General features: G+C 49.7%; 1 protein-coding gene across 3 annotated transcripts in view; it reads right to left on the reverse strand.

The window, feature by feature from the left end:
- Positions 1-59: 59 nt before the first annotated feature.
- The window catches only part of Trappc12 (trafficking protein particle complex subunit 12), a 66,052-nt gene continuing 39,787 nt past the window's right edge, over positions 60-26,324 (reverse strand). For 2 of the 3 annotated variants that reach the window (XM_051144255.1, XM_051144237.1), the window contains 7 exons: positions 22,955-23,067; positions 13,022-13,094; positions 10,507-10,580; positions 5,842-5,940; positions 1,531-1,631; positions 767-854; positions 60-564 (listed from right to left, as the gene is read on the reverse strand). In XM_051144255.1, coding sequence (XP_051000212.1) covers positions 322-564; positions 767-854; positions 1,531-1,631; positions 5,842-5,940; positions 10,507-10,580; positions 13,022-13,094; positions 22,955-23,067 — 791 coding nt within the window. In that variant the 3' untranslated portion in view covers positions 60-321. The remainder of the gene's footprint in view (positions 565-766; positions 855-1,530; positions 1,632-5,841; positions 5,941-10,506; positions 10,581-13,021; positions 13,095-22,954; positions 23,068-26,324) is intronic. The other variant, XM_051144245.1, reaches the window with a different exon arrangement.

Here is a 26,324-nt window from a genome sequence, read left to right on the forward strand (position 1 = left end):
CTCAGGACCCCTGGAAGCGCAGTCAGTGCTCTTAACCACTGAGCCATCTCTCCAGCCCAGAGAACAGACAATATTATGCACCTACTCTTTGTGAGTATTCAGACGTGATGAAAGAGCAGGTTAGCTTCCAGGACCAACCAAAGGGACTCCATGTGTCTTGTATTTCCTGTTTCAACAACAGCAATGCTGTGGGGACTGTATGGTAGGCAGGACAGTGAGTCTGAGAGCAGCTCAGCTCGAGGCATGCTTCCACATACCCGTCAAATGCTTGTACTGATCCATCTGGTCAAGTGTCTGCGGGGTACAGGGACCTGGGGGGAACTAGGCCAGCTTGAGGCACTGCGTGTTGAAGCTGTCCCCTTCTTTGCTGGCGACGGCCTCGAGTAGGCTCTGCTTCTTCTGCATGCTCCTTGAGGACTCCAGCTCATACATGGTGGTCAGGTTGAAGAGCACGCTCTCGTGCAGGTAATGCCTGGGGTCCTGCTGCACCATGGCCTCCAGCTGCCGTAGGGAGTCCTTGAGCTTGCCCAGGTAAAGCAGACACACAGCAGCATTGTTGTTGGCCTGGAGAAAGGGCATGTGCTTAGGGTGGCACAGACACAAGCCTGCCTGCACTTGGTGGTCCTTGGTCCCCATGTTTCACCATCCCCTTATAGACCTCCCCAGCTATCAGAGGCCAGGCCAGGCCAGGCCAGAGCAGGAATCTGGGCTTACTGGTCTGAAAACAGTAGAGGGGCCTGTGGGGTACCAAGTCTGCATGCCTTACCACTGCATTTGTGGGGTCTATCCTCAAAATCTCTGTGAAGAACTTGTGAGCTTCTTCAAAGTTATTCTGGCCAAGGTAGAGAAAGGCTCTGCAATGTACACAACAGATAAAGCAGTGAGCTCAGGTAAGCCACGGGTATCCACCAGCTGGGGCCAGTTCCACCATGTAGCATAGGGATACCAGGCATGTGAGCACATGTGCGCGCGCGTGCGCACACACACACGCACCAGAGTGAGTCATGTGCTCTCAGATGGAGGCAGTGGCTTTACCACAGCTGAAGCCTCTGACTCACGGCAAGTCAGCCATCCAGGTTCTAGTCCAGACACAGTAGCTCCAACCAAGGTGACTTCCTGCCTTGTAAAATGACCCCTCATGATCCTGTGATGCGTGACTCATAAAAGCTAATCTGAGACCAGCAGTGCCAGGAGCCCCTGACGGTGCTTGTTACACAGTGGTCTAAGTCTATACTGAACACAAGCATGTGTTCTGAAGAGCAGGGATCCTCTCAGACTGGCTCTTAGGAGTAAGGGGCTGGGCCATGGTTCTCAAAGGCCAGCATGCTGCCACCTGGCCTGAGGCTCTTGGGTCACAGCACTGAGGCCAGGGACCTCAATGAGATGGCTCAGTCACCTGCTGTCCTTTAAACCCTGAGTTCAATTCCTGGAGCTCATGTGTGTCCGAGCCATCTCCACAGTCATCCTCTGAACTCAGCATGCATGTGTACATGCACATACACACAAAGTAAATAATTAAAAGAGATTTACCTGTTCATTAAAACCATTGTTTTACCCTGCAGTCCATCCAACTTCTGTGTTACTTTCTCAACATCTTGAAAATATTTTTCAGCTGTTTTTATGTCTCCAATCTGCTTTGACAAAGTTATCAAGTTAGTTTAGCTGGCAAGTTAAAAGAGATGTGAATGTACAGTCATACTTGTTCCTGGTATTGTGCCCGAATAGGAAGGGCACAACAGAGCCCACCCAGTGACCAGAAGATATGGACGCCAGTCTCAGGTTAGCATCCAGTGATAAACTCAAACGGCCCAATGTGTCTGATGCTCCCTGTGTGTGTTAACACGAATGCGTGGCTCAAGGCTTACACATTAGCAGCTGTGCTCCTTAGATTAAATTTTGGTATAACATTAAGTAAAAACAAACTTTGATATAACCCAGCAGGCCCCAGCCAATTTCTGGGGTATTTCTGGCTGAGGACAGAGTAGATACCACCAGTTCGTCAATTTCAAGGTACTATATTGACCAAATAATACAGAATCCTACTGTAAAACTAAATGAAGAGACCCACTGGTAACCCTTGTGAGGAAACCATCAGCCCTACAAACAAAGCACGCGTCCAGGAGGTGAAGGGAACTTGTTCTCCAGGGGAAATAATCAAGTTCTGACCTTTGTTCTTACAGCTCAGCCCTGGCTCCCCATCAGTGATGGGAGTGTCAGGAAGACATGGAGCTGAGATGAGTGGACACCATTCATGCCCTTCTTTTGCCTTAAGAGTACGAGGGGAAACCAGTGCTCTAAGCTGGGCTCGCAATGGGAAGTGGGAGAAACAAAGGATTCTGGTACACGACAGCTTTATACACACAGGTAAGGGACAGACAAATCACCCATGTGTTTTGGGCCTGCCTGAAGACCCTCCAAAAGTCTCACAGAATACCATCTTTTGACCACACCGCACCTTACTATAATACACACCCCGTTTGCCTCCTGATACCTGGGGGACCCCTGAGTGACTGAGCTGTATGAGTTCTGGGTTTTGGTAAAGTCCATTTTCTATATTAGGAGGCTGTCTCAGACTGGTGGCTCTCCCCTTTGGCAGCACCTTGTCACTGTTTGGGACACCCTTGAGCTGCCTTCCTTTCTGCTTCCATTGCATGTAGGGAGTCCGACAGCTCTGGGGAACGGATCATCAGCTACTTATCAGGGGGCCTGCTTTGGAAACCAGAGTGATTCTAGAGTACACAGGGTAGGGTAGCACGGGGGTGGAGGTGGGTGGGGTGGAGGTGGGGGTGGGGAGACAGCCTGAGCTCCTACCCTGGTGGGGCAGGAGGTAATGGATACCTAGTGTGACCACTATCCACAGTGTAGGCCTGGGGAGGCAGAGCCCCTTGTCACTCTGCACTGCCTTGGATTCTACCCAGCCATAGTCATGAGGGGCAAGTGGGAGAAGCTCTCCCCAGCTTGGGTTATCTCACTGGCTGCTAGGGATGGGGTTGGGGGGCAGAGCCCTGGTTGAAATACTTCAGCTTTATTAATGTTCTTACATAGATACCTCCCCACTCCTAGCCACTCAATGGCTCAAAAAATAAACAAGAAAAGTTTTTGTATTTCTTGGGAAGGGGTTGACAGCTTAGCAAACCAGATGCCATTCCTTTCTAAGCAGTTTTCTTGAGGTCTGATTGCTGGTTAGTGAGCTGCACGTATACAATACAGACATTTAATGTGACATCTAGGACATAACAGGGTGTACAGCCACCATCCATCAGGCATCCTTGGGCCACTGTGTACCACTGTTCGCCACCTGCTCCTACTCAGGGCTGCAATTGTGATTAGCTATCAGCACCTACTCTGCTGCCTCCACCCCTATCAGCCTCTCTGGCTCCTCCCCTTTGTGTTCCAGCATTCACTCCCTTGCTCCGCGCTGGCTCCTTCCTGGCTCTCCAGTGACCTCTAATAGTTATGGGCCTCCTGCTTTGAAGGCAAGTGGTCATGAGTATCCTCTTGTCCTGCCCTGGACAGCAGAGCTGCTTTCACACAGTGACATCCCTTGGCCACTGCACTTCCATGGTGGCTTAAAAGCTACCTTGCTGGTGTGAGTGATGACCTCCCAAGACCCACGTGAAAAGATTTGGAGGGGCAGAGTCTGAGCCAGAGAGAAGTAACTTCAAAGGATGAATGCTCCAGATGTCGAGAGACTGGATTACTCTGCTCTGCCTTTGGACTGTCTGAGAAGTTCCCGGATACAGGCATCTCCAGCCTTCTGTCAACGGGCTTCCTCAATGTGGAATCTCTCTCATGTCCACTTCCCTCCCCCTAGCCACTGTCCACCTGCTTTCTGAGCAGAAGGCACAAACTGTCTGCAGGATGCTGTGTGTGATGGTGACATCCACAGGCCTGAGAGTTTCAAATATGCAGATGGCACCTGGTCTTTCTGAAGGCTGGCAGGGAGTGTGGGCAGGAGGTAGTCACGCCTGTGGGGACAGGCAGAGGCATTAAGAGTTCCCTCATGTCTGGGAACTGAATCAAAAATAAGCCCTTTATTGTGCTGCAGGCCTGAGCTGGGTTTCCAGCTGTTACTTGAATGGCACACAGTCTACAGAGGTGACCCTCTGCTCACAGCCAGATTTGCTCTCTGCCCATCTCAGAAAGAATGAAGACTGCTCTTCCAAATAAAGCACCATGGAGAATTAAAACAGAAAGCTTGTGGCCAGGAGACTGGGGGAGGGGCATGTGCCTCTGGGGCACTCATATTTGTCAGTTATCTCCCTCTGTGGTCCAGCAATCGTGTGTGGGGGTGGGGGAGGGTGACAAAATGATGGCTCACCTACTCTTAGGTCACACAAAATTTTAGAAACACCTAGAAAACAAATTTAAATACAAGTGTGAAGGCCACAGAGAAAGTTCATGGCAAGATGCAAATTCACCTGTGTGAGATTATCTAGGAACCCACTGTTGGGCATTTACTTCACCTTGGTGGCTGCAGTCCCTCCTTGATGTTACCAAATCTCCCCAAGGTCCGCTGCACATTTGTTACAGTAAACCACTTCTGTTGCCACTCTTTAGTATCACTCAGCGAGACAAAATGGCTGTGGAGTGGCTCACTCTGCTGACTTAGCAGGGTGGGATGGCCATGGGAATGACTTAGGCCTGGCCATGTCATTCTGATGAGGACCTGAGTCTACAGAGGGAAGCTGCTGCTCTTTTTCACTGAAGACTTGCCAGTTACTCTTGTGCCCTGGGGGCAAGAGAACAGGTATAAGATGCAGATGCTAGCACCACACTGCTTGCAGGTCAAACTCAACAGTGTCCAGGAATCTGGCTTCTTTGGGCTCTAATTCCTTGGCCTGGTGGATACTACATCTCTCATCTGGAGCACTACGTCCTGGGGACCGTGGCTCTCTTTTGTCTTGGTTCCCGAGATGGAGCACTGGCTAGTAGCAATCCTCAAGGCCAAATGGCCCAGCCCCACTATACAGCAAACCTACTGCCTGTGTAGACAGCATTCAAGATGGAGCAAGGGCACTCTTTCCCATTATCCTCTCATGTACTCTTTAAACAGCTCCTGCTCAATAATGAAGTCAGTCTGACCCCATAAGTGTTTACCTTCCTTATGTAACTCGGCTTTCACTGTCGAGATGTGATCTTTGAGGGATGCTATCGAATTTCCCACTCTGCACAAGTACTTTCAGTGTTCCCAGATGCGTGTGCAGATGGCCCCCTCCTGTGTCCTGTGTCCTGTGTCCTCCAAATGGGAGGGACTTGCTAAGGAGTTAGGGGATGCAGGACTCTGAACCTAGGAGTTCTAGACTCCCAGGTGCCAAGAAGGCATTCTAGCTACATATGCTGTTAAGGTGGTGTGGCCGCGCAGGCTGTAGGACACTGTGAGGTCATGAGCATAGCAGTGCTTGACTCCTGTGACCATGTGTGTGTGTGGGTTGGCTCTTTCTCCTCTTGCCATTAGCTGTTGTCTACCAGCCTTTCCCATATTCAGAGGCTCTCAGGGGACAGACACACAAGACCCGTATGCTGAGCAGCCTGCAGTGAGAGATCATGATGCTGGAACTGACAGGATGACCACCAAACATTAGAGAGCCTTGCTGAGGGCAGCTGGGCCTCTGCATTACTGCAGCCACTCTGACAGGGTACACTCGAGTGTTCCCAACAGAGCAGCTGCAATTTAGCAGATGTCCGTAACTGCAACAAGACAGAAGGCCACTCAACAGAATCATTGCAACTGAAATAATTTCCCGTTTGTATAAGTTCTAAGAGACAGAATTCCAGGCAACTTTACTGGGCTGCAGCTGCCATACTCAGCTTTTGGACTGTCGGCAGTGTGGCTGGTACCTGGAGGAGGATGCGGCCGATGCCACTCAGCAGCTGTGGCTCCTGCTCCGGGTAGTACTTAATTACTGTGCGGTAAGCGTCTACGGCCAGCACATAGTCCTGTGGCAAAAGACCAAAAGCATGCAGTGAGCTACAGAAGCTGTACAGCTGTTCACAATGCATTATGAACCAAGGACACACACACACACACACACACACACACACACACACACACACACACACACACACACACACACACAGAGCTGTGAGGCAGCAGCTCAGAGCGCCATCCATCCCATCAATGGTGATGGGCTGAGGACTCTGAATTCTGTGTGACATCCATGCTTCTGTCATCACAGGGACTCTGGACCTAGAATCAGGCCCTAACACTGCCTCTTGCTCCCACGTCGTAAGCCAACATTGGGTCCCTCCCGCTTTTGTGATAGAATTCTTGTAAGGACTTGTGGTTTTGCACCGTCTCATCCTCTAAACACATTAGCCACATTTTGAAAGTGTCTCAAACATTTTCTGTGCTCGATATTGAGGTGAAATGTCTGTATTGAAACAAGTTACCATTCAACTTTGCTATGGCATACGGATGTTGCTGCTTCCTGTAATGACATGTAGTTACCACTGCTCTATGGAGACAAGTGCGCAGGCACTGAAGGTGCTCCTGGGCTTGGTGTCTGCAGCCTGCAGAGCCTCTGTCTTCAGTGCCACAGTTCTGTGCATCTTCCTAGCAAGGGCCTCACACTGACCTGGCCTGGAGCCCCTCCTTGAGGCGAAGTCTGTCTACCACCCACCTCGTGCCCATTTCCTACTTTCAGTCCACAGTACAAAAAGGTATGAAAGGCAGTCTTCGTGAGACTGGTGTTGCCTATTACAAGGTTCAGAGGTCAGCTCCTCCTACATCTCTGTAGCTGAGTACCTGAGCAAGGTTTGTGGCAGGAACTGTGCTGCACACTTACTTCCTCTCAGTTACAGTGCATGGTGACCAGTTCGGGGTCACCACTGCTGATTTCCTCCCAACCACAGAATTCTGGAAGGTATTTCATTTCTGTATCCTAGACTTTTCACTTTCCTCCAAACTGGGACTACAGTTACTGAGCTTGCTAATTGGGAGGCTAGAAAGACAGACGACAAGTAAAATTCCAGTTTGGCAGGGGAAAAAAAGGAAGACTCTCCAGTCTGGTACCTTCAAGTGCAGCTCGTTAAAACTAATTTTATTCAAGGCCTGATGCTCACAAGGAGCCAGACCACACATGCCTTGATTTCCTCTCCCACCATGTTTTGCTGCCTGTCGCTGTTGCCCGAAGCCGGGCTGCCTTATTTCTAGTTGTGCCAGCAGGTGCACTTATGTACGTGTGTCTGTACCATGAGGTGTCTGCAGAGAAGGCTTTTGACAGCTCCTCTGCCTTTGGGAAGCCAGGGGACCTGCTTTCAGATCACTGTCCTGGGGTCTGGGTGACTGCACAGATGAGCAGCAGCCAGTTTTGCTTCCCTGAAAAGCGTCATGGCCCCTGAGATCCATCCTGGTGTCACCCTCTAACCGAGCATGTACCCTTACGTTTGGTTGCAGTGGGCAAAGGGCAGATTGTGCTGAGTCACACTGCTGCACCTGACCGCAGGCCTTGACCTGTGCTCCATTCTGCTCATGATGCTTCTGAAGGCAGGCGTAGTGCTGAGTGCCTGTACCCCCAGCACTAGGGGAGGGAGAGGCAGGTGGATCTCTGTGAGTTCGAGGCTTACAAAGCAAGTCCAGGCCAGCCAAGGTTACACAAAGAAATCCTGTCTGGAAAAACAAAACAAACAAAAAAGATGCTTCTGATGGACAGCTGTGGACAGGGCCAAGGTAGGAGCACAGAGAGCCAGTATGCGTAGGTAGCAAGCCAGGTTAGGATCTCAGGTTTTTTGGATTATTGCCTTTCAAACCTGCTTGGGATCAGGGGTTCATGCTAAGGATGGCATGACAGAAAAGAAACAGGCTTTAAACATCCCCATTACATACATACATACATATATATATATATATATATATATATTTTTTTTTTTTTTCCCTTGAGACCATGTCTTAGTGTGTACTCCTGTACAGCCCGTAACTATACAGCCGAGGCTGGTCTTGAACTCTCAGAGATCCACCTGCTTCTACTTCCCAAGTGTTGGGATTAAAGGTGCGTACTACCGCGCCCAGCTTTGATGGGATTTTCCTGCTCCTTGGGAGGCAGGGTAGAACCACAGGCTAGGGAACAAAGAGAAGTAGCAGCAGCAGAGGCGGTATTGTCAGGCAGGTGCCAGAGGAATCAGTACTAGCACATGTCCACAAGCCTGGGGTAAGGGTGAGCTTGTTAGAGGGAGCTTTTAGGGCTGTGCTGAAGTTGGTTACTATTCAGTGAAATTGCTCATTCCAGGAACCTGGAGGGCTCCTTTAAAGAAATGCGGCTGAGAGCAGTTTCTTGGAGTGCCCAGCCTACTCTTCTGACTACACCAACCTGCCCTTGAAAAGAAATACAGACATCCACACTCTAGCCCGACCTGCACCTAAAACCTGCACTGGCTAAGTGACTGCTAAACTGTACTAACGGCCATTCTGCCACCAAAGGCTTCATGTAGTGTGACCTCGATGAAGAGGAGGTATCCTGTGTGTGGCAGGCTCTTTTCCACAAAGAAGCTACAACAGATGCTGTGTCATGGGGAGGTAAGGGGATATGGAGCTGGAGGGTGTCCAAAGGCTATAGCCCCAGACAGGTTCACTCCAGTGGCACAGGTATCTTAGGGCTCCTGTGAGGCCCAAGGACATCACGTTTACAAACAGAGAGCTTTGTCTTGCAAGTGAATGTGCCTGGCAATGTATTATGGGATACATTGCCCAATACATTGTGGAACACATCAGAACTGGAACATATGAACAAATTTCTTATCATTAAAAGGCTGATTAACTAGGTCATTGTTTTAGCAAGGCACGCAGGCCCCAGCTAGGCAGCTCAACTACTGTGCCCACTAGATGGCAGCAGAATGCATGTGCTTGCATCCACTTGCAACATTTCTTTTACTCCTTTAGCTCACAAAAATCAAGATTAAACCAAACTTTTAAGTTAAATTACACCCGTTATGAAAGTATTTTTGAAACATGATGATGATGTGTCCTGTACTGAGTCCGGGGTGGCGGGGTGACAGAGGCAGATGTTTGGTGCCTGTGCCTATGTTGGTGGTGGTATCACCACTGCAGTAAAACAAAGAAAAGCATTTTTGTTACCCTGTTTTCTAACAGAGCATTTCAGAAATGCAAGCTGACTCAACAGCCCAGTGCCTGACAGTGGAGCAGTGACTTCCTCTCCTGAGGGTCTTCAGCTTGTGGTTGGGCAACACCAGGGCTGCAAGCCTGACTCAAGAGAATTTCAGGTGTCACTGGATGCTCACTGTGGCTTCTGAGGTTGCCACAGGCTACAGTAGTGCTGAGAGAGGCCTGTATAGGGGTGGGACTGGAGGAAGCAGGCCGCTCCCTGGTTGAGGGCTGCAGCACAGGGGGAAGTAGGGCGGGATCTGCAATGGTGTCACCAGGAAGGATGAGGTGGGAAGAGCCCAGGAACAAAGGGGCCCTACCTACAGACAACAGGCCCTGTGCAAAGGTCTCAGACACCGAACTTGAAAAACTGTAATGTGTTAAAAGTTAGGAAAGAGCTGTGAGGATGAGAGCTGGGAGAGATTTTAGGAAACCCATTCTTCTTGTGGCAAGGTCACCTACCAGACGAGCCTGGCCTGCCCGTCTACACCCAGTGTCACACATCACACATCTGCAGAGGTGCAGAGGATGCATGCTGTCCTATGGCTGGGCGGCGGCCACACACTTTCCTGCCAAAGCCAAGGACATGGCCATGTGGATGGCTGCCAGCCGCGGTAAAGCGAGGAGCACATTTCTCTACTTGGTACCCTGCCCGCAGGATGACCTTGACTGTGGGAGGAGTGATGAGCTGTCTTACCACAGCTCAGAAGGTGTTAACAGCGCTGCTCTGAGCGCGTCTGCTGCTGACAGATTCTGTGGCAGCTTCAGTGCCTGCAGCTGGCAGCAAGGCCGCCAGCTCTGTGGCAGGCCACCCGTGCCCAGGGCGGGAGGCAAGCCAGGCTTGGGATGTATTTGAAACAAGAGAGAAGCCTGAAAGCACGGCTGCCTAGGCTGGCAGGGCCTGTGTGGAGAACAGACTGAACACACAGTGACTGACAGCTCGGCTGGGCTCCCTGAGTCACACTGGCTCCTCAGGTGAAAGCTCAGGGTGAGCTCCTTACAAGTGGGTCTGGTTGGAAAGCCTGCCTTCAGATGTCAAAACCATCAATCATTAAAAAAAAAAAAAAAATGACCCTCATACTAAAACAAGGAGAACAAAGGACACTTCCCTGGATGGAGTTCAGAGGAAAACAAGTGAAATGAGCAGTTTTAATTAGACCATTTAGACCTAGGCCTGTGCAATTAAATTCAGTAATGTAAACTGTTTCTGTGGAAATTTCAAAACGACAAGTTAGGCCCCCAAGTGTGAGTGAACTCTACTGAGCAATCTAGGCCATGAAGAACACTGCTGAGCCCCTCAGCCCACTTCTTCGTCAGACCTGTCGGAACACACAGCACTTCCTTGCAGCTTCCTGCTGCCACTGTCTTCAAGAGCAAGGTGTGCTACAGCTCAGCCGCCCACATACCTTCATCAGGAGCAGACAGTTTGCCATAGAATACAGCACACGGCCCAGACGAGACCTCCATAGCTGAACAGAGGCTGCAGGAGAGAGAGAGGCATGAGTGTGCACAAGCTGGCAATCGCTGCTCCCTGTGTGCTAAGCCCCCTCCTCCTGCCCCTAACCCTACCAGGTCTCACCAAGAAGATTTTCTTCACTCTATGCTGTACTGGAGACAGAAGACAGTGTTCTCAGTGGGATGGCCAGAATGGACTCTTTATAAGAGACCCTCTGCGCCAGGCATGGTGACGCATGTGTATAATCCCAGCACGCAGGAGGCAGACTGCTGTGAGTTAAAGGCCAGCCTGGTCTACAAAGCAAGTCCAGGACAGCCACAGCTACACAGAGAAACCCTGTCTAGACAAATCAAAGCAGAGGGGGTGGGGGGAGAGGCCATTTACACAGACAGAAGACTGAGCAGGAATCAGGAGCCTACTCTAAGCCAGAACCCTAATCTTGTGAGCATGCCTGATGCAGACAGGGCACAGCTTCTGCCCAGGGTGGTGGCTAACCCACACATACAGCCCCTGCTTGTGTCCAGAGGCATCGGCAGGATCTGCAGAGGTCTGGCCTTGGTGGCTATTTTAGTCCCTGCAGCCTGGAACTGGCCACGCCCCCAGGCCTTTAGTTTCAGATGGGAACAATGATGGTCTGCCTTCTCACTGGCTTTAGTGAGGATGGACACCAGTAGCGGCCACAAAAGTGCTACGTGAAAGAAAAGAAACAGTCATTCTTCCAGACAGGACAAGTCTGGGACCCATGGCTGTCAATGCAGTAGACAAGCGAATTGTGCACCTCTGCTCATTTCGGATACCAGCCCCTACTGGCTTAAAACCTTCACTGAGCATTTATTTCTTCTCTGGTTTTCAAACTGGCTCTATGAACTTGCTGGGGTTGGAATCATCCCTTCACAGACATTCGCTGTGATGGGAGGGCTGACTGATGGTTCTTGAGGTCATCAAGAGTAAGGGCTGAGTTGGGGACTATACTGCTTGCATCAGCTAGGGAAGCTGACACATTCATGCCTTTGGGTTTCAGAGCCTAGTTACCAGCAGGATACACCCTTGTAAATATGCATGCACAACACACACACACACACACACACACACACACACACACACACACACACATGCATATTCCACATATCAATCACCTAAACAGCACACATACACACCTGGTCCTTGAAACCCAGGGAGTCATAAACTTTCTCAAAGACTGGCTCCTTTCTAGTGTACTCAGCATACTGCAGCCAGAAAAACTGCTATGGTAGAAATGTGTACACAAAGTTCACGTACTAGGGATATAGTTCCCAACGACACACGTTGATGGTACTGAGGTGAGGGCCTTTGGAAGGGCATTAGGAGGTTAGACGAAGTTCTTATTTATTATTACTACTACTATTATTATTGGTTTTTTTTTTTGAGACAAAGTTTCTCTATATAATGGTCCTGCCTGTCCTGGAACTCCTTTTAAAGACCAGGCTGGCCTTGAACTCACAGAGGTCCATCTATCTGCCTCTGCCTCCTGAGTGCTGGGATTAAAGGCGTGTGTCACCATGCCGTGCCCCACTGGTGGTTTTATAAGAGCTAGGAAGAGGCTTTCTATGCCTCATCATGTGTCCACTTCCTGCTACAACACAGAAGACCTCACCACATGCCAACAGCATCTCATGGGCATCCCAGACTCCAGAACTGTGAATCTAATGCAACTCTCCTTTGTAAATTAACCAGGTTTGGGTATTTCATTATAGGAAATGGAAAGAGACTGAGACACAATCTTAGAGGCCGATCTGCACCTGCAGTCCACCTGTGTCCATAGGTAATTTCCAAGACACCATGAAAGATCAGGATGAGCTGGGCGTGGTGGTGCACGCCTTGAATCCCAGTACTTGGGAGGCAGAGGCAGTCAGCTTGCTGAGTTCAAGGCCAGCTTAGTCTACAAAGTAAGTGTAGGACAGCCAGGGAAACACAGAGAAACCTTGTCTAAAAAAAAAAAAAAAAAAAAAAAAATTGGATTAAGAGCACTGTCTGCTCTTCCAGAGGTCCTGAGTTCAATTCCCAGCAACCACAATGTGGCTCACATCCATCTATAATGTGATCTAATGCCCTCGTCTGGTGCGCAGGCAGAGCACTGTATACATAATAAATAAATAAACCTTAAAAAAAAAAAAAAGATCAGGATGCTCACACTAACTGCACACTGTGGCCCCCTTCCTTCTCTATGGGCTCCCTCCTGTGATCAAATCTGTCCTGGCACATGAAAAGTCCCCAGTGCACCAAGGAGCTGGGCTGGGCTGTTCTTGGAATCTGTTTCTATTTTTCATCACTGGATAAAAACCACGTTCTTCCTCTCATCTACCCAGAGTACAGATCTCTCGAACAGCTACAGGGAAAATGGGTGAAGGGACCACTCGCTGTTGGCTAAGAGTGACAGCCAATGGTAGTGTAGAGCCTTGAAGACCTGACACGAGGGCAATGCTCACCTTGCCTGCTCTCCTGGGTGACGCTGCTCAGGCCACCGTCTTCAGCTAAGCCTTGCTCCAAGTTGGCCAGGATCTGCGGTCATTTCAAACAAAGACAACAGAACTGTAAATGGACTTGTGTCTACACTGTCATTATAAATTCTAGAAACAGCAAATCTCTCTGGGTGAAAACCAATCAGCCAAGGCAAGTTCGCCTTTTGCATGGGGATGACCACCAGTTACCTGGAGTGTGGAGAAAAGCAGAGCCCCACTCTCTGGCAGAAGGTGGAATTTAGGCTTATGAGACTCATAAAGCATTCTCGGACACGGAATACAGTGGGTGTTCAGATTTTCTTTTCATGCAAAGCAATGGATGTGTTACACATGAGACTGATTAACTTCTGTGGCAACATCAGCACCATCCTCCAGGGCCCCACTGAGCCTCCAGCCTTTCCTATCACACTGAGTAAATTCCACAAAGCTGTCACTTTGCATAGTTTTTACTGTTTGGTTAAAACCTTTCTATTGTTTTGTCTGTATCTGGGTTTTTCCTGAAAGAAAAGCTGTCATGGTGCTGTGACTTAGGGAGAGGATTTTAGCATGAGAATATGTGTTAAGAGTAAAGACTAAGGCAGGCTGTGGTGGTACACACCTTTAATCCCAGCACTTGGGAGGCAAAGGCTGGTGGATCTTTGTGAGTTTGAGGTCAGCCTGGTCTACAGAGTAAGTTCCAGGACAGTCAAAGCTACACAGAGAAGTCCAGTCTCAAAAAAACAAAACCAAAACAAACAAGCAGAAAGAGTAGAGATTATGTGTGGGGGGAAAATGGGGATATTAACGGACAAGGTTCTCCTGCAGTCAATGCTCTGTGAGAACCCCCTCCTTCTTCCACCATCTGCTCGGTGACATGGCCTCAGTGAGGACACCACTGAATGTCTTCTCTTGACTCAGCCATGCCACTCTGGCCACCCTTCTTTGTAAAGTCATTATTCCCTATAAGTAAGAGAACAATTAGCAGTGGACTATGACCCAGGACGCATGTTGGTCTCAGGACTGTGACCTTTGGGAGATTCAGAGGACAGACATGGGCTTCAAGACTGATCTTGGAGAGAAGTGAGCCAGTTCAAACCAGGGCAAGTGACATTTCCCAGCTCATTTGTCTTCTGATAAGTAATCCCGAAGTGAGACGCTGTAGGGAGTAAAGGAGTAGAGGGATGGGGAAGGAAGGGAAGGGAGAAAGGACAGCAGAGGGCACCAGCACGCAGGAGTCCACCTGAGAGCTCAGGAAACTAGGACAAAGGCTGCATTTACATTTAGGAAAAAGCCCCCCAATAGGCCAGTGGACAGTTCTCTGCATTTGAGGGGTGTGGAGAGGTCTATGTGCACAGCTGTGTCCCAGGCCCACCCCACCACCTCTCTCAGAACACATCGGATCTCTGTGCTGGGGAAAGGCGGCGTCTATGGAGCCCTGGACAGCTCAGTTAGCACCCACTGGGAGGGTGGAAGCTGCCTGCTGTTCTGGCTCTAAAGGAGAAGTGGGGGCACTTCAGAGGAGGAGGAGCAGCAGCAGCAGCAGAGAAAATGAGAAAACAAGGAGGGGCTTCCCACTGCAGCACAAATGGAAGCTACTGGCAGCAGAGCAGCAGAGCGAGATAGCAAAGCTAGAGCCACCGAGGACTCTCTACCACCTGCGCTGGGCTTCCTTGGCCTTGGGACAGTCTGGGGAATCGCCTTTTCCCATACAAATTATGGCTTGGATATGAAATGAAGTCAATAGGCTCACTGGTTAATGCCTGTGTCCTAAGCTGGTGGTATTACTGTGAGGTTCTAGAAACTCCAGGAAGTACAGCTTACCTGGTGGAAGTAGGTACTGGGAAAAGGTCCTTGGGACCATCTGGTTGTGCCATACAATCTTCCTATGATGCTCTGCTGAAGCACATGGGGCCAAGGGACTAGACTGAGCCCTCTGAAGCCAGGAATCAAAACAAACCTTAGTACTTTAAGGTGGTCTGTGTTGGGCACTAGGCAAAGAAAAGCAGCTAACGTAGCACGTGTCTACACAGCAGGAGCACAGGACCAGGTCATAGCCTTTCTTAACTCTTTTTTTCCCCCCTCCAGACAGGGTCTTTCTGTGTTAGCCTTGGCTGTCCTGGACTCACTTTGTAGACCAGGCTGGCCTCAAATGCACAGTGATCTATCTGGCTTTGCCTCCTGAGTGCTGGGATTAAAAGGCGTGTGCCACCATGCCTGGCCCCTTTCTTAACTCATATAAGAGTTGGGTAAGGGGTATGTGAAGAGCTCCAGGGTCTGCAGTGTCCCAGGCCACTAAGGGGCTTGAGCACTAGTGGGAAGGACAGCCACCTGAGGTTCTGCCCATACACAGAAGAGCATGTCCAGTGCAGGTTTCTGACCCATTGTGGCCAAACCTGCACCATTTTGAAAATGTAGATACTGCAGAGAAATGCTGCACTTGTGGCTATGGTGTGGTTGCATCCCCACCCATAGGCCCATCTTGCCCTGGAAGCAAGAACAGCCAGAATCAGCAATGTGACAGGTGATGACACTATGGACGACATGCCCCATGGAAGTTGTGGGTGAGGTTCAGGCAAAGGTGCTGGCAAGCAATGCCACAGGAGTAGGTGATCCTCTAATCCAGGGTTTGGCTCTCCAGCAGGAGATAGAAGGTATGACTGTAGGTTAGTAGAATAGCTTATTCTGTAATAAAAAAAAAATAAAAAAATAAAAAAATAAAAAAAAGGGAGGAGAAGGTCTTTTTCCCCTCCCTCAAAACAGGTCTCACAATATGGCCCAGGCTGGCTTTGAACTCAGGGGTTCAAATATTCCTTCCCCTTTGGTAACCCAAGTAGTTAGCACTTTGTTTCTGCACCACACCTGGCCCAAATCTGTTGTAAGACAATGTCTTATGGATTATAAGTCTTTAAGGCCAGAATAGTCCTTAGCTGAGGCTCTGCGGGCATGTGGCTAGACCTGGTGGGACAAACTGAGGTGACAGGCTCTGTAGGATGTCCCTTGGGTGCCATGCCCAGAGGATGGTGCAGGAGCTCCAGGATGGGTAGGAAGGGGCTGTGCTCAGGTGTCTTGGGGTCATCTTGGCCCCACGGGCAAGTCTAGGCTCCAAAGGCCTTCAGAGATCAAGCTTTGGGCCTGTGATCTCCCAGTGCAGAGACAAGGAGCCTGAGGCCCAGGAGCCGGCGGCAGGCACAGCCCAGGAGCCAGCGGCAGGCATAGCTGAGAGCTCCCTGATGACGGGAGCTGAGGAAGCAGAGCTCTCTGTCCAGGACTGAGGATGGTGCCTTGATAGGCTAGAACAGCTGGAAGGCTGGGCTTAGAAGGGTGCGGTCAGTCCCCTCTCTATCTGTGGCTCATAGTTCCCCTTTAGTTGTCTAGCAAGAGACAGGACAGGAGCATCACATGGCATTGAGAAGTGTGAGCTGTTTTTCATCTGTAGGAGGAGGTGAGTGGACAATACCAGTGGACTGTGGATCTCAAAGTCTGCATAAAAGATCAGGAGGGTCTGAAGCAGAGGAAGCAGGCAGAGGGACACCAATGCAGAGTGACCATATGTGGCAAAGTGACCATATAGGACAGAGTGACCATACAGGACCACATACTGCACAGTGCAGAGTTACCATGAAGATATAGTGACTACACAGGACCACTTATTATGCAGGGCAAAATGATAACATGGGACAGTGACCTCACAGGACCAGAATCTGCACAGTACAGAGCGACCTACATGGGACTGAGTGACCACACAATGCACACAGTAGAGTGAACACAGAGGACAAAGTAACAAGGGAGGATGTGTGTCCATGTGGGTGAATGGGGTGTCTGTGCAGAATGGGCTGCCCACCTTACCCTCACCTCAGGGAGCTGTCTCGTAAGCTACAGGGAATGACAGACGTGACACTCATGACCAGAACACAGACAGTCCCTTTCCTCCCAGCCCTGCAGGTGCCTGTGTGGAGGAGGCGCAGGCGCAGCGGTAACTCCAGGCACCGTGGGATGCTGCTTCAGGTTCAGGATGACTTAAGCTTATCATCTCTAATTTCTATTTCTCACCTGGATGCCCCAACACACTTTTCTCATCTGCATTACAGACTATGGGGCTCCATGGAGAATGTACTTATAGTGTTTTGTAAACTTTAAAAGTGCCGAGGGAAAATTAATTACACGGAGCAGCAACAAGAAATTAAAAAAAAATAAAAACTGCTCCACTGCCTCAGATTTTTCCTGTGGTCTTTTTCTGCCTTCTCCTTTTAACAAATATAAAAGGTTTGGGAATGTGTGATCTGGGAGCAATGAGGCTAATACTTGCTGACTACTAAATACTAAGTGGGTCTCTGAAACTTCTGGGAGCTTTCTCAGCAGGCTGTGCAGGATGCTGTGGAGGAAGGCGAGAGCTGTGGCCTACACTGAGGCCATGGGGAGTGGTTTCTCTAGACACGTGACCCTAGAGACCCCTCCTGGAGTCATGAGCTCACACCAGGGCTTCAGGCCCATCAACTGTCAAGGAGAAAGAATGGAGGGCAGGGGTCCCTGAAGCAAGCAGTGGGGGCCTCTTTTGAACAAACACAATACCTGACAGGTAGGAGGGAGCTACCTGGCAGCCTACTCTAGGTGCTGTGGAGCAATCAGTGATATGACCCTGGTTGCCATCTCATCTGGAGACAGAACTACCCCAGAGATGCTCTAGACAGAAAACCCGTGGGTATGGTGGCATCACAGAGTTGTTACTGTCTTACAGACTAGGGAACGGAGTGACACATCCCCAGTTCTGAGAGAAAAGAGCCACCACCAACAGATCCTTTAATCTCAGAACTTGGGAGGCAGAGGCAGGCAGATCCCTGTGAGTTCGAGGCTAGCCTGGTCTACAAAGCAAGTTCCAGGAAAGAAACTCTGTCTCTAAAAACCAAAAGCAAACCAAATCAAACCAACCAACCAACCAACCACCAACCAACCAACCAACTAACAAACCCCAAACCTGAAAACAGAACCAACATATTGCACAGCACAGGCAGAAAGGTCAGAGTGGCAAGCTTGTTTGAAGGAGTCGCACCCTCCTGGGGGACTCTGGTTTCACTTCTGGCCTCCATTTTTGCCCTAATTTCATTTACTTTTGCCTTCCCTCCACATCCAATCTCCTCTTTTCAGGTACCCCCCCCCCCCGCCCTGTTCCCCTCAGTTCATATGAACATCTCACAGAGAAGTAGCTGTCTTGACCTGAGGGGAAAATACAGATGTTGGCATCAGACCAAAACCCAGGAGAATTTTGAAGAGGCAAGGCCTTTGGAGATGTCCTGCCCAACACGGGCACGGCAGGGACCTCAAGGTTGTCTCAAGACACTCCAAGACCACGTTCTCTACAAAAGAAGATTTATTTGCCCCAGAGGAACAGAGAGCAGAAATAAAGGACCAAGATACATAGTGGAAAAGGAAGAATGGGAAAGGAATGAGAGGAGAAAGGGGGCAAGGGAGAGGGAAGGGGTATCTTCCCCACAGGGACTAGAAGGAGGACTGCATCTGGATAGAGGAGACAGATGTGGCCCATAGGCAAATGGCAGCTTATAAAGGTAAAAGGGGAAGCCCGGTGTTAGGATGAGGTGCTTAATTTTAATTGGGCATGTTAATTAAAGTAGACAAAAGGGGGATTTGGTTTGCTGGCCTTTCACACTTTGGTAGATGGACCTTGGTAGTCAGCCTCAGGGAGAAAGTAGCCAAATAAGGGACTCGACCTTGGTGGCTAGCTTTAGGAATGTAACCTTACAGGTTTTAGCAAGGCAGAGTTAAAGGGGGAGAAGGGCAAGGTCTGGCAGAGGCATGCTAGACACACTTGAGCTGGCCAGAGTCCCTTCAGGCACTTGCAGCCCAGCCGCATCTCCCCCGTAGCCCTTCCTACCTACCAACAGAGATCTGAAGTCTCTGTCTCCTTCAGGGCCTACCCTGGATAAGCTGGTCTCCTCCCAACAGTTTCTGTCTCCTGCTTTTCAGTAGAGTGGTAGCGTATGATCCAGCAAGCCTACAGCGAAGGGAATGATAGCTGCTGCCCCACAGGTGCCATGTGCCTGCAGCACTGCCCACCCATAGCTGAGTGGACGTGAGGCGGCTGCACACAGCTGAGTGGTGTGGAGGAGGAGAGAATGGGATTCTGCCACCTGCAGCAACATCCGATGGGACTGGAGGGCGGAATGGCCTGTCAGCTCTCCAGGTGGAAGTTAGGCCGATCTGAGCGTAGAGGTGTCAGGTGTGGGCAAAGGGTTGGTAAAGGAGGCTACACTTGCACGCATCGAAATACGGTGCCCAAACCCATCAACAGGTGCAATTAACCTACTAATCAAAAATGAAAGAAACTGCTTTAAGCCATAGAGTAATTTGCTAGGCAGCAGCTGATCACAAGCGTGCAGCTGAGTCAAGGTTACCTTGCACCGCTTTCAATTTAGGGCTTCCCATGAGGAGCAGTGAGCCGAGACACTTTGGAATTTCAGTTCATTCAATCTGCGCAGCCTGAAAATGTATCCCTCATTGGGTGTCTTACGAGCTCACCACTGTAATCAAGTTCAGTCGTGGGCTGAGGGACTTGGAACTGAGTGGGCAGGCCTTGGGAGGAAGCAGTGAAGGGGAAGCAGGAGGCTGGAAGAGAGGGCTCCTGGCCTGGCAGTCTCTCTGATGAGGGGGCTCACTAAAGCAGAGGGGCTCCTCTGGATCCCAAGCCCTGGGCATACCCTGGATTGGCTCTGGAGAACAGACTCCATTCCCACAATGCAGACAGCTACCACTCCCACACACAGCACAGGAAGGCTATGCATGCAAGGGGAAACAGTGTCTTGAATGACTTTGGTGCTCTGCTTGAATCTGTGGACAGCCACTATCACTTAGTTGCCACAGTATTTAAAAAGGCAACCTGTAACCTATACATACGAATGGACCCAGATCCCTGCTTTGAGTTTTACAGTTACCTGAGGAGGGGGCTCAGCTAGCTTGCTCTGTATGACTGGGGAATGGGGCCTTGGCCGGCAGGAGGCTGTCATGGGCAAGGCAAGTTGTAGTCATGAGGCTTCAGCACACACATAGATCAATGTAAGATGGACACCAACTCCAGGGCCCTCTTTGGTTCTGACTAACAGCTAGGCCTTCCTCCCTTTATCATCATCACCTGGGGACCTTCTGGAAGGCAGGCTTCCCACAGGGAAGAGTGTTCTCAGGGTGTTCCTGGGCACTCGGAGGATTATTAAACACCTCCACTACTCCAGCACTGAGTGGTCACTAGCAGCATCGCTCAGCACAGCAGGCCAGGACAAATGGCTGGATGTTTCCACCTAGTTAGGGTGACTCTGAAATATCCTCCCATCAATGCCTCTAGGACCTTCACACCTTGAAAAAAAGGGGGGAGGGTGCTTTTCTTTCTACTCGTATCAGATTGAGGGAATGTATGTGCTGAGAAAAGAAAGGCTAAGAGCCTGAATGGAAGACATTTTTACTAGCCAGAAGGCCTGACTGTCTCTGTGTTCCCACACATCCCTCTTCAGCCTTGGGGCCTGTGCTTGGTGTATCAAGACTCCGAATGAGCTGGGCGTGGTGGCGCATGTCTTTAATCCCAGCACTCGGGAGGCAGAGGCAGAGGCAGGCAGATTGATGTGAGTTCGAGGCCAATCTGGTCTACAAAGTGAGTACAGAACAGCCAAGGCTACACAGAGAAACCCTGTCTTGAAAACAAACAAACAAAACAAAAGATTCCATAATGGCGTGGCAGTGCCCAGTGTTTTTTTTTTTGTTTTTTGTTTTCCTTTTTCCTATTTTTTTGAGACCGGGATTTCTCTGTCTGAGAGCTGGGGTTAAGGGTGTGCACCACCATGCCCAGCCCAGTGGCTTTTGTTTTTTTAATTGTTCATACTCTGGGATTTGTAATGCTGCCATTTGGAGGTCTCTGATGTACATTTCCACTGTGCTGTGATCCTGCAAACCCAGGAAGGGAGGCACAGCTCCTTCACTGAGGGCAATTGGCTCAGGGCAGAAACAGGGCTCCAGGAGTGTGAGCCTGGAGGGCAGGGTGTGTGGCTGAAGCGGTCCCCATTCGTTCTTTCTGCTTCTTTAATCTGTTGGCTGAATGCCCCATCTTCTCTGATTAAGACAATTAATTTGCTCTCTGCAGGAGCTGCAGGAAAGTGGAGCAAGGGAAGCATGTGTGTCAGGGGACGGCAGCAGCGGGCAGGCCATCAGGGTGCTGACAGCTGGCCTGCTGAGCCTGCACAGAGGACGGTAGTGGCTGTTGTCCTGCATTTCTAACTTTGTCTACTGTAAAGCAGCAAATGCAAGTGCGCCCATCTGTCAGAAACCCCTTTTAGCAAAGACACCAACCCTTCCTGGAACAGAGCTCTCAGGCTGTCTTGTCAGCCACATCAGTAGAGAAGCAGGCCACACTCACATCCCACGCGCTTCTTTTTCAGAGTGCAAGAGACAGAGCCTCATCTGTGGCAGCGGATGCTCTGAGTCTTTCCACCTGGCACCCTAAAGCCAAATCTAAGTGGGATTGCGGGGGTTGGGGTGGTGGTGCTCATCTGTATTGGCAAATGAAATTAACCTCAAGCTAATTGGACCTAACTGTTTATGGATTACACATATTTATGCAAATAGCTCTTACGAATGTCTCTGCTGTGTGGGTTCTTTCCCAATTGGTTTGCAAAACTCTGGTGAGACCTGGAGGTACAGACAGCGTGCAGAGCCAGAAAGAGAGGCGTAGAAAGTAGAAGACAGGCATCTGCAGACAGTGACAGCCATGGACTTCTGAGTCACAGCAGCAGGACACACTTGATCCCATTTAAACCAGACAGGCGAAGTCACCAAAGGACTCAAGGACAATAAACAAAAGCTACACTGGATCTCCTTTGTGAAAAGTAAGTGATGTCTTAATAAAATTGGATGCTGCCTACGAACACTGGCCTGATCTAAGCTAGGCGCACTGAACACGCAGACTATCCCTTCCTTGTGAGTCTTCCATACAGTAGAGGCTCATCTGGGGAACCTGGCTTACAGAAGCTCAGAACTCTGAAATCGGTCTGCTTCCCTCTCTGCCTTGGTGACCAGGCTCTTAGGCTTCCCTGTGAATAGCCCTACTAGCATCTTCCTGAGCACAGGGAGCCAGGTCCTAAGAAAAAAGTGTAACAGCAAGAAAGAAGTTGGTTGAGCGCAGGAAAGCAGCAAGCGGGTTCTATTTTTTGGGCAGTGTCCTGATATATAGCAAAAGCTGGTCTAGTCCTTGTGCTCTGCCCACCTCAGTCTCTGAGTCCTGGGATCTCAGGCAAGTGACAGCACGCCTAGCTGTTCTACCTTCTAGGTTATGGCAGGAGCAGTGAAGCGGGTACAGAGCTAAGAGGCTGAGGTGCCCGAATCCCTGTCCACACTCTGCACTCCGGGGAGGGCTCTCAGCACTCTGCGTACTGCAGTGAGGCTGAGGTCATCAACGCCACAGCACTTTCCTAAGAAACGCCAGGAAGTGAAAAGAAACAAATCACCGAGTGTGAACGGCAGTGGGAGGTTCTGTTGGCTCAAAAGTTACTTTGCAGTTGGGAACAATTAGAAAGTATCCACAGCCTCCTGGCCTTTGGGAATGGTCCTGTGAGGAATGACTCACTGCCCAGGGTAATCGGCTAGTGCTCTGCTTGGCACAGGAGTGGCCTGGCTCAGTCCTGGGGAGGCTGGGCAGCTTACCTGTGTGGTTTCCAGTGAGGAATGTGTCTGCTGTGAACTAAGGAAAGGGCTTTCAGGACTCAAGACTCTGCCCTAAACCTGTCTCTAGTCCTTGAAAAAACTTTAATTGTACTATTTTAGGACCTTGTGTATGAGGAAGAAGTAAGCGGCCTCCCTGGGGGACAGGTGGAGAATGACAAGATGTGACTGCTGAGAGGAAGTGGACCGAATACCATGACCTTTATTTACCTTGCTGCAGACGGTCTTGACCCTGTGCAGTCGGTCCAGGGACTCCTGTGGGTTCCCCAGATACTGCTGCAGTTCTGCATGTAGAATGCGCATCGAAAAGGGGACCATGGAGCCTAGAGTAGAAATCAAGAGATAAGTGAATGGGCTTGCTGTGAACATGTGTGTTTTCTGACTGCACACAGGAGGGAAGCATTTACAGGCTGTCTTAGTTATGATTTCTATCACTGTGAGGAAACGCCATGACCAGTAGGGGGGTCTTGGGGGAAAGGCTTATTCCATCTTACAGCTTGTAGTCCAGCATGCAGGGAAGTCAGGGCAGGAACTCAAGGTGGGCAGCTGGAGGCAGGCACTGATGCAGAGTCCACGGAAGAGTGCTGCTTACTGGCCTGCTTCTCACACCACCCAGGGCCACCTGCCCAAGGTGACACAGGTCCCGAGGAGCTGGGTCCTCTCACATCAAGTATCAATCAAGAAAGTGCCTCACAGACTTGCCCACAGGCCAATCCGGTAGGAACATTTTCTCAACTAAGATTCCCTCTTTCCCAAGAGACTCTAGGTTTTTTTTTTTTTTTTTAAGATTTATTTATTTATTATTTACACAATGTTCTGCCTGTACTGTGAGCTCGCATGCCAGAAGAGGGCACCAGATCTCAGTATAGGTGGTTGTGAGCCACCGTGTGGTTGCTGGGAATTGAACTCAGGACCTTTGGAAGAGCAGACAGGGCTCTTAACCACTGAGCCATCTCTCCAGCCCCGAGACTCTAGGTTTTATAGTTGAGAAAACACCAGCCAGCACACAGGTGCTGAGTGGAAGCAAGGACAAAAGCCCTTTACCTTTTGGTCCAGCTATAAAGTACAAGCTGGTTTTCTTGGGTAAGCTACCACATTGCCACAGCTCTGCAGCAACCACGGAAGTTCTCCCAAGTGAACTCAGTAGCTGATACTGAATAACCACCAGGGAAAGGCACAGCACAGTAGTTACTGCAGCAGTCCAGGGAGATGGCGAGTGTGATGGTTTGAATAATAATGCACCTCATAGGCTCATGCATTTAAATGTTTAGCCACTGGGGAGTGGGACTGGGTTAAAGGATTACAAGGGTTAAGAGGTGTGGCTTTACTGGAGGAAGTACGTCGCTGGGGGTGGTTTTTGTTGGCTCAAAAGTTCAAGTTAGGCCAGTGTCTGTCTATCTGTCTCCCCCCGCCCCCTGCCCTGTCCCCCCTGCGGATCAAGCTCTTGGCTATGGCTCCAGTGCCTACTTGCTTGCAGCCATGGTACTCTCCAAGATTAATGGACTAACCCTCTGAAACTGTAAGCAAACTCCCAATCAGATGCTTTCTTTTATAAAAATTGCCTTGGTCATGGTATCAAACATTGACTGAGACAGTGGGTTAGCCTGAGTTTCCAAGCAGGGAGGGCTGCAAAGATAGCTCTGGAAGTGCCCTAGTGAGGCCAGAGAGGGGCAGATAGCTCAGTGGGGGGGACCTCTCTATTCTGGACTCAGAGAACAGGGTTCTGGAGGTGCTCCTGGGAATGCCAAAAAGGGTCCAGACGTCTCAGCAAGGGCACCTCTTCATCTTGGGGCTCAGAAATGCCTGGAACAAAGTGAACCCAAATCAGAAAAGGCTTCCTTCTCGTTCCTGGGCTTGCACAGCAGAAGAGGCCTCTCCAGGTTAAAATTCTTCAAGGCTGCCAATCAGCAAAAAAGCATGTGGCCTCTTATGAAAGAGAAAACTAAAAAAAAAAAGAAAGAAAGAGGAAACTGATGGGAACTAAACAGGAGAAACAGGAGGTTCTAGAACTGAGAAGGAAGAGAACAGCTGGGGAAATACTGTCTGCCAGGCACACAGATTTAACTTACAAGTTTTTTTTACTTTATTTTTTTATTAATTCATTCATATTACATCTCAATTCTTATCCCATCCCTTGTATCCTCCCCATTCCTCCCTCCCTTCTGCTTTCCCCCTATTCCCCTCCCCTGTGACTGTGACAGAGGGGGACCTCCTCCCCAAGTATATGCTCATATGGTATCAAGTCTCTTCTTTTTTTTTTTTTTCATCTTTTTTTTTATTAATTTATTCATATTACATCTCGATTGTTAGCCCTTCCCCTGTTTCCTCCCATTCTTCCCTCCCTCCCATTTCTCCCCTTCTCCCCTCCCCTATGTCCGTGACCGAGGGAGACCTCCTCCCCCTATATATGCTCTCAGAATATCAAGTCTCTTCTTGGTAACTAGCTATCCTTCCTCTGAGTGCCACCAGGTCTCCCCATCTGGGGGACATGGTCAGAAAAGGGGCACCAGAGTTCGTGTGAGAGTCAGATCTCACTCTCCACTCAACGGTGGAGAGTGTCATGTTCGTCGGCTAGGTCTTGGTAGGGGTTCGAAGCTTACTGCCTATATTTTCCTTGGCTGGTGCCTTAGTTTGAGGAGGACCCCAGGATCCAGATCTGCCTGTCATAAAGTTCTTCTTGTAGGTTTCCAGGACCTACTATTTCCTCTTTCTTCCATGCTACTCTTGCCTAAAGTCTCAATCGGATATCCTCTCCTCTGACCCACTTTCTTGGTAAGTAAAGATTTTCATGGTACGTATCCCTTGGACTAGTGTTTTGATATATTAACTTACAAGTTATGTGGTAAGTTTTTAAGAGGCAAGTCAAGGCCAGGCCCTCAACACAGACACAGCAAATGCCAGGTGTAGCCATTGTGTTCAAGCAAATACTCCTGTCTCTTCAAGGGCAAGCACACAGAAGCAGGGACATACTTCCCTTGGATAGGCCACACCCCCTAACAGCACCACCACCTGGGGACCAGGCATTTAAATGCCCCAGATGAGGGACATTTATTATTCAAGCCACCACACTCCCCCTGGATGAGCAGGCCTGTCTGAGCTGCTGAGAATTTCAGCATCCTTCATATGCAGTTTGGCTACCCCTTACAACAAAGCATGCCAGGATTGCACACCACCTAAACCCGCCTCTTCTTCCCAGCAGGGAGACACCATCTTGCTAGGCAGAAAGGCCAATCAAAATCTGTAAGAAGACATAATTCCTAGTCAACCTTTTTTTTTTTTTTGTGGATGATTCCCATGTACAGTTGTGACCTGCCTAAATCTAGGTTGATATGAATAAATGTCTTCTCATTAACTGTTTAGAAAGTATTAAACGAAGCCAGGGTGGTGGTGTACACACACACAGACACACAGACACAGATACACACAGATACACACACACAAAGAAAACATGAAATAAAAACACCCCTTCAAAATTTATTTCAGTCCCCTGTAGTGCTGAAAATCTACACCAGCACTGTGGAAGGTCAAGAAGGAATGTGCTAGAAATCTACCAGGCCTTGGCATGTGCCCCTCAAAATGA

This window comes from Acomys russatus, chromosome 1 (genome assembly GCF_903995435.1).
Source record: "Acomys russatus chromosome 1, mAcoRus1.1, whole genome shotgun sequence".
NCBI classification, from domain to species: Eukaryota; Metazoa; Chordata; class Mammalia; order Rodentia; family Muridae; genus Acomys; species Acomys russatus.